At 44.6% G+C, this 14921-nt stretch overlaps 1 protein-coding gene across 1 annotated transcript in view; it reads left to right on the forward strand.

Annotated features, from left to right (window-relative positions):
* Positions 1-11558: 11558 nt before the first annotated feature.
* The window catches only part of EXPH5 (exophilin 5), a 35652-nt gene continuing 32289 nt past the window's right edge, over positions 11559-14921 (forward strand). Inside the window, exon 1 of the mRNA XM_065658425.1 lies at positions 11559-11830. Within this exon, the coding sequence (XP_065514497.1) occupies positions 11712-11830 (119 nt within the window). The 5' untranslated portion in view covers positions 11559-11711. The remainder of the gene's footprint in view (positions 11831-14921) is intronic.

Consider the following 14921-nt stretch of genomic DNA (forward strand, 5'->3'; position numbering starts at 1 on the left):
TAATCCAGTTCTTTCAATTTAATCCTGTTATTAATATGTAGAGTTGCTACTTCAGTTTTTAATATGTCTAAAGGAATCCTTCCTAGCTGACCTCTTTTGCCTTTGCACCAGTTTGTCAAACAGGGGTTGGCTGGGGAGCCTCCAATGCACAGTTCTCAGCACAGAGCCAAGGACAGACAGCCAAGGACAGACAGCCGTCCCTCTGATGCTGCTCACACAGCACCTCGTAATGTCCTGGCTTCAGAATATCCAACCTATGTTACTCTGAAGCAGATTTACAGGCCGAAATAGAAACCGAATTAGAGAATATAAATTTGGAGTTTTAACTCTAGAGTTTGTTAATCTCACTCAATGCTAACTCCTTCCTTTGACGGAATTCCCTACCTCCATACCAGTTGTGCATGCAAACCAGTTAACTGTAAAGCCAGTTAGATATTTAGCATGAATTCAGCAAGGAGGAGAGAAAGCACAAATCATTTGGCTTCACCTCTCCCACTAGTGCCAGCAGAGGCTCCAGCGTTACGTGTCACGGTCGCAGTCATGTAAGTGCATGCCCGCTGTTTGCTCAGGTCCTCACATGGAGATCAGGACTGGCTTACATCCGGGGTACACAGTAAATCTTCAATGGTTTCATTTAGATAATCATTCCTTTTCATCTCCTGTACTAGACCCTCAAAGTTTTTATCAGACTTTCCAATTACAACTCCATTGTACTCCGTGTTTTATGTGTATGTTATATACTACACATCCATTGTCATCTGGGGTCCAGCACTGAGGAGCTCTGCAAAACTGGCAGTGCAAAGCCAGTTTCAGAGCCATCACCTAAATAGAGCAATAACATCCTGCTGGACTTCGTTTAATATATTACACATATTAATTAAAGGACTAATCATCCAATTAAAGGACTAATCATACAATATTTGTACTTTCTGGTGTTATTTGAATTAGAATTATTAAATACATTTATCAGTAAGGATTTGTCTATACTGCTCACATATTTAATTCCAACGTTGGAAGGAAAAAAACCCTAATTTACAAAAAAATCCTGTTCAAAGTATAACCTGCATTTATAGACTATCCTTTCTCATTAAGCATTTTGTATCCATTTCTCATTGAATTTACTTAAGCATCCTTGATGAAAGAGTAAAAAAAATAAGTGACAAGCCTCGTTAAATTCCTCTTAAAACATATAGCTATTGACTTCAATGGGAGCTGAATCAAACCCTAAATTAAGAGCTGAATTGCTCAAGATTAAAACAACTTGTTTTAAAGCCTGGGGACAGTTTCTTGTTTTTTATCCTGTATTGGTATTCTTCTTTTATTAAGTGTACAAACAGGCAGGATGAGATTCCTCTCACCTAACTTTAGACATATACAGTGTACACTTCTGAGCTAATAATGCCAGACTCCCTTTATATTCAATGGAGAGAAAGAGCCTCTTTTAAGGCGTGATTCATCTGACCTGTTTTGGATGTCTACTTTAGAATGAGATAAATTGTGTACTATAAGCATTTGGTTTTCTTCATTGAAAATAAAGGCAATTAGGCAAACTAATTTAAAAGGAGTTGTCTGCACTACGAATGTAAAATGAATACTTTCTCTGGCAGCTGAAGATATTTAGACTCGTTGTCAATGTATGCGGAAGATGATTAGCTAGTGACTTGAACTGAAGCACAAATGTGTCTTTTACCTGATCTTCCAGGTGGAACTGGCTTGCTATAAACAAAGCAAGGGTAAAATATTTTTTAGCCAATAATACTCCTTATGTTTGTTCTTCTGACATACTCTATTCATAGCTGACCATCATCAATAGCCACCAATATTTAAAAGAAGGATGTGAAAGGGGCTACTCCTCCAACTTCCACTGTTACGGGTATTTATGCAAACCAAGTAAAGTAAGAACTAGATTCTGATACTCCTACTTTACACAAAGGATTTTGCCTTATCCTAGTGGTCCTCCTGCAATAAAAGTGCTCTTGGAGTTAAGTGCTAAAAAGATCACAGAATTATCTGTGCCATAATTAAGCTCTAGACAATCTGCTTCTCAGCTGGAATGGAAGGCATTTTCACGCCACAATTTACACTAATTTCCCCTGGTATATTCACAGAGGCATTCAGATTGTGCTATATGATAGTTACTGTACCTTGTCCTCCAAAACAGAGCATGTAAATAAAACCAGAGTTTTCTCTGGAGCGTTAATAACAGTACTTGCTTCAGGGTTTAAACAAAGCATGATGTGCTTTCAGCTCAAATAATTTAACTAAAGATATCATTAAGTTTTTCTGTTATGCAACTATATTATGAGATTTTTATTGTGCTTCATTTATTCTAGCTTTCTTAATTAAATTAAAATTGAAGTAACAATTTTTGTAAGATTTACTACTTTTCTTATTCACCCAGTACTGGAAATGATGAGATCACTTTTGCTGATAGTTACCATCTCTGATAATCTGGTTATCTTCCTCACAATGAGTTACATCTATGTCTTACTGTCAGTACACAGAAGCATTATGTATCTCTCCAAATCTGTTTTGAAGATTTAAGTGTGACATATATGCTACAAACCATTTGGAACCAGAAAAACATAAAATAATCTAGATTGACTTTGGGAGGTATTCCCTGCTCAAAGTAGGGCTGACTTCCATGTTAGATGCTCAGTGCCTTTCCCAGTCAAGCTTCATGTGTCTGCAGCATCCTTAGACAACCTGTTATAGTGTTGGATCAACCATGATTCCATCATTGGAAGTGTTCAAAGTCAGGCTAGGTGGGGCTTTGAGCAACCTCACCTAGTGAAAGGTGTCCCTGCAGGGGGGTTGGACCAGATGATCTTTAAAGGTCCCTTCCAACTCAAACCATTCTATGATTCTATGGTAATTTTTTTCATAATGGTCAATAAGAATTTTTTTATGCAATTTGCGTCCATTGTCCTACTGTGGTGGACCTCCAAGAAAATCTCTCTGTAACCATTCACTAGGAAGTTACAATTAGATCCCCTTAACCTTTTCTGCAAACTGAATAAACCCATTTCTTTCAGCCTCTACTCATGTGTCACAGGCTGCAGTCTCCTAGTCAGCTCTGTGCTCCTCCACTGGGCTTGTTCCAGTATGCTAATGTTTCTTGTATCTGGGAGTTCAAAACTGGACACAATATTCCAGATGCAGCCTCTTGGGGTCACAGGGAATGGCCACCTTTCCTGGCCTGCTGGCTCACTGTTACTAATGCAGCCCAATATGCAGTTAGCCTTTGTTGCTGCCAGGGCTCATTGCTGGCTCATGTTCCGGTTGTTCACCATGACCCCCCAGGCCCTTTCCTCAAAGACTGGCTTCTAATCTGCCAGTCCCCAAACTGTGCGGCAGCATAGTATTTTTCATGCCCAGATAGAGCTTTAGATACTTGCCTTTTTTGACTTGCCTTTTTGAACTTCGTTTCTGCCAGGCTATTTCTCTAGCCTGTTGAGATCCCTCTGAATAGCTGCCCTGCCCTCCAGCACACCATCTTCTCCCCACAATTTAATGTCACCTGCTAACGTAGTGAGGATGCATTCCATCTCATCATTCAGGTCATTAGTGAAGAAGGTGAATAGTATCAGGTTCGGTATCTAACTCAGAGGAATACCACTCCTAACTGGCCACCTGTTAGACTTCCAGCTACTAACCAGAACTCTGAGCCTGACAGTCCAGTCATTTTTTCATCAACCTTGTAGTCCACCCTTCCTGTGCATTTCTCTCGAGTGTGGTTACAAGGAAACAACCAAAGCTGCTCTTGATAGTCTTGCTAAAGTCAAAATAACCAATATCCATTGCTTGCCTCATGCCCAAAGCAGTCATCTTATCATTGAAGGCAGCCAGCTATTTCTGGTAAAACCATGCTGACTACTTCTAAATTGTATTAGTTTTTTTCTGAAGAAAGAACAGATCTATCACCCTACACAGCTATAACAATTCCAAGGGCTATAGATGGCTTTCTGATGCAGCCGGCAGATTAGGGCTAGCTTTTATACAAAAACATATACAGAGGTAAGAATGGGGACTCCTGAGTTATGTCTATACTGTCACATGAGCTTGGACCTGAACTCACATACCTTGCCTATACTCATCATGTGCTGGTTCACATAAGCCTGAGTCTAGCATAAACAAGAAAGCTGGCCTGATAAGGAACTGAGGTACAACTAGAGGAGTTTTGAGTTTGAGCTTAATTCCTATAAGTAGTTTGGATGTAAAAAATGCACAAGTCATTTGAATTGGCCTAATCCTAATCCTATGAAGTTGTCCCATTATACAGAGCAGCCTCACCTCTCCCTCTGTATGCCCTCACATCCTGACACCACTCTGCTTCAGCTCTGACACCCCTCTGTTAGCTGTAGTCAATGAGCCACAAAATGTTTAAGACTTTGACAGTGAAGAATGTCTGGTATTAAGAGGTGACTGTATCCTGCCATGAGCCCACCTCCCCAGGTTTCACATACATGCTCTCCAGATATGTCCATTAGAACATGCAAATGTCCATACTGGTTCAGATCACAAGTCCATCTAGCTCGGTATCCTCTTGTCACAAGTGGCTGTAAGCAAGCACCTAAGGAAGAACAAGAACAGGGCAAGTGTACATGAAGCTCTCCCAAAATGTGCCTATTGTCATCTCAGGGTTTTTTCCAAGTGTTTTATTTATGAAATAATCTTGAATGAATATCTCTTTTAACTACTTCTACAGTCTCCCCCTGAACCCTTTTCCATAAAAACCATTGGCAAGGAATTACACAAGTTAATCTCCTTCTGTTTTTATTGAAATTAGCTTCTATTAGCTCTATTTGATGGCCCCTTACTCTTGTATTTGAAGGAATGGCATCTTCATATCACAAATTTTTATACAACACCAGCAAGTTTTCTCACCTCACTGCTCACTTCTTTTCCAGATCACTTAAGAGTGTAATGAACAAGGCAGATCCCAGCACAGAGTTCTGGGAAACTCCAGTGGTGACCTTTCTCCACTGTAACAAGTAACCAGTCCTCTTTCCCTCTCTTTCCTAACTTGTAACCCATTATTTACCCATATAAGAACCTTTTATTTAATCTCATGGCTACTGAATTTCCTTGGAAAATGATGATGATGGTCCTGTCAAAAGCCTTCAAAAGTCCAAGCAGATGGGATCAACACGGATGTCTTTGTCCAAATATTTGCTGACACCCTTCAAAAAGCTCCAAGACGGCTGTAAAATAGGACTTCCCTTTTTAGAAGCCACATTGACTCTTCTGGGGTAACTTGTATGGTCCCCGGTAACCACTCATTCTGTCCTTTATTATGGTTTCCACAAATTTGCCCAGAGGTCTCATGTATAATCCCATAGTTCCCTTCATTCTCTCTGAAAACTATTTTACAGCTGGTATCTATTTACCACGGTAAATCAAGGTATCAAGGACTACAGTGAGCAGTTACAGACTACAGTAAATCTTCCTAGAAGCATTCGATGAAATAACTTCTAGTATTCATGATTTGTTAATGTTTATGTTGCCAAATTGTCACATAATCTCTTTTACAGTCAACTCAGTTTCAGTCAGATCCTCTTCTGGAAAAGGATTCTGGCATGTGAGTTTTCCGAGTTTCTTCCACAGTGAACACCAATTTCTTCTCTGAAAAGGTCTTCTGCTCTCTGTAGTGCTCCTTTTATATCCTGATCATTTATCAGTCCTACAGACTCTCTGATGAGCTTCTTAATGTGTTTGAAGAAGGGTTTAGTCCTTCATCAAGGTGTTCCTCACAGCTTTCTTCCTTCCTTCCTTCCTTCCCTCCTTCCTTCCTTCCTTCCTTCCCTCCTTCCTTCCTTCCTTCCTTCCTTCCTTCCTTCCTTCCTTCCTTCCTTCCTTCCTTCCTTCCTTCCTTCCTTCCTTCCTTCCTTCCTTCCTTCCCTCCTTCCTTCCTTCTCTCTTTCTTTCTTTCCTTCTTTCCTTCTTTGTCTTTCCTTGTCTGCTTAATTTTGAGTTTATATGTTATTAGCCAGGCTTATGAATTTTTCTATTTTCTTCATTTGGGTATGACTTCAGAGTTTTGAAGGTTGCCTTCTCACTTCTAATAACATCTCTTCCTTATTTAGTCATGCCTGTTCCTTTTACCTTTACTTAAGCCTGTCTTAATAGGTTGCATGCATTGGCATATAATCTTAATATAATAAATGCATAATTCTGCTATGTCCCAGGTATTGGCCTCTAGTGATTATGTTTATGCACATATTAATTAAGGAGGAAGAAAAGGTTACATAGTTTCTACCAAGAGAACAGATATTAAATGCAGTAGGAGCCGACCTATGGGTCTGTCAGTCAGAACATCAGACACAGAAGTACCTCCAATAAAGTAGAAATCCTGAATCATTTCAACAAAACATGTTCCCCCTCGCATTCCAAGCAGTGCTTTTATACTCCAGAAATGTACTGATAACCACCCTCTTCTTTCTTCCTCTGTCTCTCCAGGCCAGACCCCCTAAAATCCCAACCTGTTTTGCCCTGTGAGAGATCCTGCTCACAATCCTTTCTTCTCTCTGGTCCAGAGAAAGTGCAGACCCAATGAATACTCAAAATGAAATTAGTGACTAACTGAATGCTAGAAGTAAGGGGGGAAGAAGGACAGACAGTCACAAGCAAAAAGCAAAATGAAGGGGTGTCATAGAGTCCTTGTCCAAAGCAGCACCAAATACCCTGAGTGTAGCGTCATAAAGTGCAAGGGTCGGACTGCAGCCGCTATTTTAGAGATGTCCCTCATGACCACTTTTCCTTCTTGCCACACAGTGCTAATATGCTTTGGGGGGTATCGCCCTTGCTTTTCTTCTTGTAGGCAAAAATGTTGCTATGTTGCCCTTGCATCATTCTTAGGCAAGGGTGTCAAACTCATTTTCACAGGGGGGAGCACATCAGCCTCGTGGTTGCCTTCAAAGGGCCGAATGTAATTTGAGGACTGGATAAATGTAGGAGTAGTTACATTTATCCAGTCCTCAAATTACATTCGGCCCTTTGAAGGCAACTGTGAGGCTGATGTGGGCCCCATGAAAATGAGTTTGACAGCCCTATTCCAAGGGATCAGCAAGTCTATTTTAGCAGAAACAGCCCTGTACGGGAAAAATAATTGAGGAGTCCATATAGACAATGTATGGGGTAGGAAGGCGCTATGATGAGAGGCAGCAGCAGCAAGTAGTGCTTGTCAGGTAAAGAAATCCGCCATGTTGGCAGGGCAGAGTCTAACAGTGGGCGAAGGGAGTGGCCCACGCTCAAGGGATGGGAGGAAAAGAGAAGAAGGTGAATGAGAGACTGAGAGGGAGGAAGCGCTTGAGGAAATGGTGAAAAGGAGCAGTCAGCAGCCACACGGGCTGCGAGATGTGCCTTGTGAACGTGGTGTTCGCTGTGGGAGCAGGCGCACTGCCGGTGGCGGTTCCGGGATGGACAGCAATGGCCTGCGCTCTGCGGCCTGCTCGGCCGCTCCCGGCTCCCTGCTTGCCTCATGAGCGGCTGCGTGGCACACAAACGGCTGTAATAACATGAGCAGCATTCGGATGCTGACGTCCAGGCAATCTTCAAAGTCTACCACTTCACAGCTAAAACGCCTCAATGAAACTCCAAAGCTCTTTTGAAGTGGGACACTCACTGCTCGGTGGAAATGTCTACCTGTGGAGTGGAAACCACGGACTGCAAGCCACCACGTCCCCTGAAACTCAGCTGGTCCTCTAGCTGTTAATTTAATACATAAAAATCAGTAACAACTGTTAGAGTAAAATGAGATATAAATGATTGGCTTATTAAACAGAATGAGAGACATTGCTTTTGTTCTTACAAGTAGTATGATCAAACTTATTCATCTAGGTTAGTGTTAGAAATAGTTATTTCAAACACAACAAGCAGATTTAATACATTTTAAATGAAAGACGCCTCATTTATTCTTTGCCAGCCGTGAAGCCTTTTTCACGTAACACAGGGAGTTAATTAAACTAGCCTTCACTAACCTTCGTGACAATTTACACAGTAATTAGTTCAACAGGAACAGACAAGACCTTACAGTTCTTCCAAGCCTCAAGGCTGACACAAGCCTCAAGGCCAATTGCTACAAAATTCACCCAAAACTCCTACACATTCCCCTCGATTCTCTAGCTACAGATCAGCTTTTAGAAACAGTCCTTCAGGCTTTTTGGAGTCCTACACTTTGAAATCCTTCACTGAGAGTAAGTGGAGTTAACACCACCCATTAGTACAACAGTATTCGTGAAATGCAGTTTTTGAAGAATTTGCCCTTTAATTAAGGTATGTGTGTCAGCATCCTCTTCAGTGGCATTGGCAATTAACATTATTAATAGACATCTCATGTCTGCAGCCTCTCATATGCTATTTTGGCCCTCTGTTTCAGGTCACTAAATAGGAGAAATGCTACTTAGTTACAACAAAACACTTATGTAGCTTTCTGGAACAGCTGTTAGCTGAAAATCATGGAAAAAAGTTCAGAGCAGATATCTTGTCTCAGGTTTATGCAACATAAATTGAAGTACATAGGGTGCTAGAGACTATAAATACTGGAATACAGGCAGTGCTCCCTTGCCATCATGATCAATATAGGAAAAGACATTAAAGTGAGGTGTGGTGATGAAGAGACATGGGAAAGTGATTATTTTTCACAAAATAAAATTCTAGTAGAAGACTGCATAGACAGCTGCTTTTTCTAGTCATGATCCAATGCATATTTTGAAATGCTGATATGACATACCAAAGATGCTGTCTAAAATGAAGGTCTTCTTACCATACAAGATGGCTATGCCCAAATCTCTAAATATTCTGGATAAAAGCCATTGAAATAATAACCACCGTGGTGTCTGGCAGCATCTCTCTAAAGCCACTAGTGTATGCACTTATCAATCTTCTAAATAATCCCATCATTTTGTACTGAATGAAAAACTTATTTGTTTGGTATACATTGACTATACATTGACTGTTTGGTATACAAGACTATACATTGATCGTTTGGTATACAAGACTATACATTGATCATAGATTAAATGAACATCTTGTCCCTGCTTCCCTCTGTGCTGAAAATATGCTAACATATACTTTGGTAATGAAAAAACCTGCAAATTAATCAGATTGCTAAAAACAAAGAAAAAAGATGACATAAACTTAGAAATACGGATTCCACTCTTTACTTACATGCAGGATATATACAATTACAGATGAAGTCACCAAATTTACAGGGGAACATCACCCCTTCTTTGTAAGGCCTATAGTACATAACTATAGTATGTAACTGCCTTTGCAAACTCATAAGAACAAACACATCCTTCTTATCACAGAATTGCACAGAATCACAGAATGTCAGGGATTGGAAGGGACCTCAAAAGATCATCTCGTCCAATCCCCCTGCCAGAGCAGGAACACCCAGACGAGGTTACACAGGAAGGCGTCCAGGCCGGTTTCGAATGTCTCCAGAGAAGGAAACTCCACAACCTCCCTGGGCAGCCTGTTCCAGTGTTCCGTGACCCTCACTGAGAAGAAGTTTCTTCTCAAATTTAAATGGAACCTCCTGTGTTCCAGCTTGAACCCATTACCCCTTGTCTTACTGTTGGTTGTCACTGAGAAGAGCCTGGCTCCATCCTCGTGATAGTCACCGTTTACATATTTATAAATATTAATCTGTATGTATTTATTTTTATCCTAGAATCACGGAATGGTTTGGGTTGGAAGAGACCTTTAAAGGTAACCTAGTGCAAATCCCCTGCAATGAGCAGGGATATCTTCAACTAGATCAGCTTGCTCAGAGCCCTATCCAGCCTGGCCTTGCATGTTTCCATCAGAAGTTTAAAAAGTACAACTTTACCAATAATATAAAACATTGTCTTTAAGTCAAGAGTGAGTATTGATGAGGTTCACTGCAATGATAAAAAAGTCATTGCCTTTCCCTTCAGCCCTGGGAGCAGATCCAGTGAGATGCAGCAGCACTGTCAGGAATTGCTTCTCATATCCTGCAGACGCCAGGCAGAAAGGGAGACTGATGTCTGATCCACTACCTAAGAGAGCCCTGGGGAGAACTCCATTCTCAACTTCTGCTGGTAAAATAGTCACTCCACTATGTGACAAGTAGAACAGTCACTCTGCTGAACTCAACACAACAGAATGGGGAGGATGGGACGTTTACCCAAAGAGACATCTGTAGGGTCCTAATGCACCAGTGATGGCCGTGGCTCTTGCAACTTTAGAAACAAACTGCTTGACTTTACCCAGAAGCATATCCTGAATCCTATTAAAAATTCACTGTGTCTTTTCTCTGTGAGAGACACCTCTTCTTGACATCTTCTAAACATCATCATTCTTCATAGCTTTCAGTGCATTTTAATAAGTTGTCTTATAGCCTTGTTTTTGTTGTTTGGTCACCAGGAATCAGACAAGTTCCTCTTTGGGCCAGACTAGTGATGCGAGAAGCTACATCAAAACAAGGACCCTCCTGCAACCTGTTATTCCCACTGAGCCCTAAGGTCCTTATTTCCACTTGCACCACGACCTCCCAGTGGGGAAGCATTCTTCCACGTCAGCCCACTGAAGGGTAGGAAGGCAGCTGTGTGCAGCTCGGCCCTGCTGTCACTGCACGCTGCCGTGTGGCTGTTTCCACCAACTTGCTTTTATGTAACAAAAAATGTGGTTAATTTTCTTTCTCCGTACAGCTGTACTCATATCTGCAGTTCAGTTCTGAATAAAGCCCTTCTTTGATGGAAAAATTTCAAGGGACATTTTACTAACTATTCCACTAGTAGAGTGCATCAGACAGACATGTACTATGGAGAGACAGACCTGTTTGTGCTGCTCCCACCAGCACGAGCACAGAGCTGCGTTGCATTAGAGCCTTCAGAAGGGAACCAGGATGAAATTACTGCTGGGATGTGGTTATAACGCTCAGGTCAAGGACTTCTTCGGGAAAACCTTAAAGAAACCTTGAAGAAGCGTACATACGAAACGCTGCCCCATTCTTCCCCCGTGGAAAAGTTATCGCTCTGTTCCCAGTCCGCAGGACGACAGGCACGTCCTCCAGCGGCGGCAGGACGGAGGACGCGGGCGCCGCCGGCGGCGGTCCCGCGGCGGTGGGCGGCCGTCCCGCGGCGGTGGGCGGCCGTGGGGCCGCGCTCCGGTGCTGCGGGGATGGCCTCGGCGGCGGCCCCGCCTCACGGCCGCAAACGAGCCGCCGGCTCCGCCGCGGGGCCCGAGGCGGGCGGCGCCAGCCGGGCCGAGGCGCGGCGGGGCTGCCCGGCGGGGTGCGCGCCCCGACCGCCGCCGGCCGCGCGGGGACCCGCAGCGATGCCCCTGGGCAGGCCTGTGCCGCTCCCGGCAGCGCCAAGGCGAGCGCCGCGCCAAACGCCTGACTCAAGCGCCGGCCCGCCCGCGGCGGGGGACAAGCACGGGGCGGGCGGCGGCTCCGGGTCCTGCCCCGGCCACGGCAGCGGGGCGGCCTCCCCTCCCTGCCCGTCCCCGCCCGCCCCGCCGGGCCGCGCTCGCTCCGGAGGGTGTTGCCCAACGCGTGGCGGGGCGGTGCGGTACCGGGCGGCCGCGGCTCCGGCTCCCGCCGTCCTAAGGGGAGCGCGTCCCGCGGGTGCCGGCGTGCGCGGGTCCTCCCGGGGCCCGGCCATGCTGGTGTCGCTCCAGGCTCCGAGGGGGTCAGCGTTGCCCCGCCGCCTCCTCCCGCCCCCCCCGAAAAGAAGCAAGCCATGACCGCAGCGCCTCAGGGGCCAGATCTCAGTTTTTTAAACGAGGAGGAAGCCAGGGCGATTTTTCGGGTGCTGCAGAGAGACTCGGAGCTCCGGCGGGCAGAGAAGGACAGAGTCAGGTACCGGCTTAAACGCCCCGTCGCTGCCCGCCGCGCCCGCGCGGGGTGTGAGGCGCGGAGCCGGGCGGCGGGGAGCGGGCGGCGCGGGGGCGCCGGAGTCCGCGGGTGCTTCGCCCCGCCGAGGCGAGCGGGCGGCGGGGCTGTGCGGGCCGGGCTGGCTGCGCGGGGCCCGCCGGGACGGAGCGGGAGCCTCTCGCCAGCGCCGGCTGGTGCGGGGCCGCCCGACCCCGGCATCTGCAGCATCGAAACGTTTGGGAAACGCGTGTTGTGACAGAGACGGTTCTGAGTCACGGCTGCTGCTCCCCGTGGCTCCTCTCCTTCCCCGAGGAGGAGGAGGCCGCTTGTGGCTGTCAGCGGGTCGCTGGCAGGAGCTGTAGGCGGAACAGTGGTACCCGGGGACACAGCGGCGGCGGGGAAGTTGTGAGGGACGTTGCAGGGAAACGCGGCGGCTCCTCGGCTCCCGGGCTCATCCCGGAGCCGATCCTGGCAGCTTTTGGAAAGCAAGCCAGGCACTCACCTGACTGAACGTTGTTCACAAGACCCTTTCAAGTGGCTTAAATGAATTCCCTCCGCATTCAGGTGTACCAGTCAAACATCTGTATGAGCTGTGTGAAGAAATAGAACGGCCTCGAATTAGTTTCTGGCTCCTCTGTCCCCTGTGTGCAATCACTAAAGCTATTTGTGTTGATAGTGAAAGCAAAAGTCAAGGAAATAATAAAAAATATGCTGGAAAATGAGCCATTTGTTATTAAAGGTTATAGTTTCTTCCTCCAGATGAGACTTGAGGTACCTTGTGGGCAGCTTGCAAGTGGAAGGCAGTGTCCTCTCAGATTCTCAAGTAGGCACATTACTTTTCACAAGTAATGCTTTCATGTGAGATTTAGAAGGAATGTTAATGAGTAACATTTCTGTCAAGTGGATTTTTGTACTGTGTATTTTTATTTCAGTCAAGTGGATTTTATGATGAGCATGGTTAAACATTATGTGTCAACACTGACTTGCATCCAGCAAAATGTCTTCGTTTTCTGCAGCATGTGAACACAGCCTGAGTTAAGTTTGGCATTTTCTTTCTTTTGGCATTACCTTTCTTTGATTAATTTCTGTTCCATGTGTCCTATTATGACCCAAAAAGAGGGAGTAATGTTTTGCTGGATATGGAGAATTGCACGGCTGAATAGTTTTAAGTTTAAAGCTCTAGGTAAGGCTTTGAAAGTGGAGCAAATCTAGTGAGGCTTCCAATGCTGAAGAAGGGCTTGGGAAAAAATAGCTTGCTCTTGAACTCAAGGCTTTCACCTGCCCCCAAATTTCTGTTTGTTTCTCCATCTATGTACTTAGAACTTTGTCAAGAGAAAGTTGTCTCTCTTCATGCAAAAGCTGTCAAAATGGATATAATATAAGAAGACGTTTCTGGTGATGCTTTACTGAGCCTACTTTAAATCTAGAAGATAGGTGAAGTGTTTATGATTCAGGGCACCGTACTAGGTTGAACTCCTGGATCTGTCAAAGGCTTTGTGTGTGTCCTTGGGCAAGTTTCTTAATCTCTCTTGGGCCTAATAAAAGTACTTTCTCACTCCACTTGTCTACCTGGTCTTATTTAGGCTGTAAACTCTTCAGGCCAGGGGACTCCCATCAGGACCAGACGGGTTCAGTCTGTGTGGTGTTGCCCTGTGCTGTTATAATCTAAGTAATAACAGTGATCACCCTGGAGGTATAAATCCTGCAGTTCCTATATGACCACAGTGAGCTTCAGAGGCTCTAAACAAAATTGCATTTGTTCGTTTCAGTCCCATATGCCTGCCCCCTTGGCTCTTTGTCATTCTTATTACAATTATTTGGATCATTAACTTCCTACACTTTTTTTTCAGTTCAAAAGTTTTAAAATAAAGCCTGAGCACTGTGGCAACCCACTCCTGGAATGTTTTCAAAGTGTGATTTTGAAGCTATTTGATTTATGCCATCAATCAAATGAAACTTATAGGAGGTGCTGTGAAATGGAAGGAGCAGTTTCATCAATACAGCTTTTTTGCATGAAGTCACTGAAGTGAATTGTCCTCTGAACTGCTCTTGATCACAGTTTTGGAAAGAGCTAGTTTGAGCTGGCCAGGGAACATGTCAATAATAACAAGTGGGCTCACTGGTCAAGTTTGTTCAGTGACCATCCTTATTTACAATATCGCATGTCCCTGTACAGATCAACCCGGACTGGATTAACAGAGAGAACGGAGTGTTTGCTGGCAGACCACAAGTCAGGTTCTAATGACTGCACTCATCTTGTGTATGCTGTTTGATGTCATACAACCAAGCACAGAGCTGTCTGTGAATCTCTTAAAGGATCAATGAAAAATGGAAATCCATTCCCAGATACAACCCTGGAATCAAAAAAGCAGAAATGGGCTTCTCTTTTTTTACAGGCTGCATTTGTCACATAAGCAAATGTTAACATCAGTTAATTTTGAAAGACAAAATCAGAAATAAGATCAAAAGATGAATCATGTCATCCTGCATGACTTACCTTGTCCAACAAATGACAATCATGGTTCAGAGGAGCTGATTTTCACATGAACACGAATGTGTTGCAGTGCAGCATGAAATACTGACCAATTCCTCCTCAAATGCATTGAGCTCAGCTAAGTAACTGTGATGTCTTCAGACAAATGTTTTTTATTTTTTCTTTTCTTACTGCTTACCTACACTGGAACCACTGGATCTCTCTTCACCCAGACAGCCCACACCTTTGTGAAATTAAACGCATCTTTGGGGAAAGGCTAGTTGCTTTACACAGCTCCCCTCCACCTCCCTTTCTCTTTCTCTCTGTAGCCTTTGTGCAGAGTGGGATCGTGTGACCTTTGTGGACAGCTGTGCACATTTGTGCAGCTATGGGCCCCACTTTCTGCTGTTCCTGCCTGTTCCTCCTGGTGCCCCAGCACATCCTCTGGGTACCAGCAGCCCTTTCTCTGCTCCCTTGGCAGGCTTCAGACCTCTGTGCCTGACTGGGAAGACCTCTCAAGTTTTGCTTTTCCTTTTATGCAAGCATGAACCGTGTGTCCTGTTGGACCTTCATTTGTTCCAGTTACTGACAGGGAGCCGACCT

Source organism: Caloenas nicobarica, chromosome 1 (assembly GCF_036013445.1).
Source record: "Caloenas nicobarica isolate bCalNic1 chromosome 1, bCalNic1.hap1, whole genome shotgun sequence".
In the NCBI taxonomy this organism is placed as follows: domain Eukaryota; kingdom Metazoa; phylum Chordata; class Aves; order Columbiformes; family Columbidae; genus Caloenas; species Caloenas nicobarica.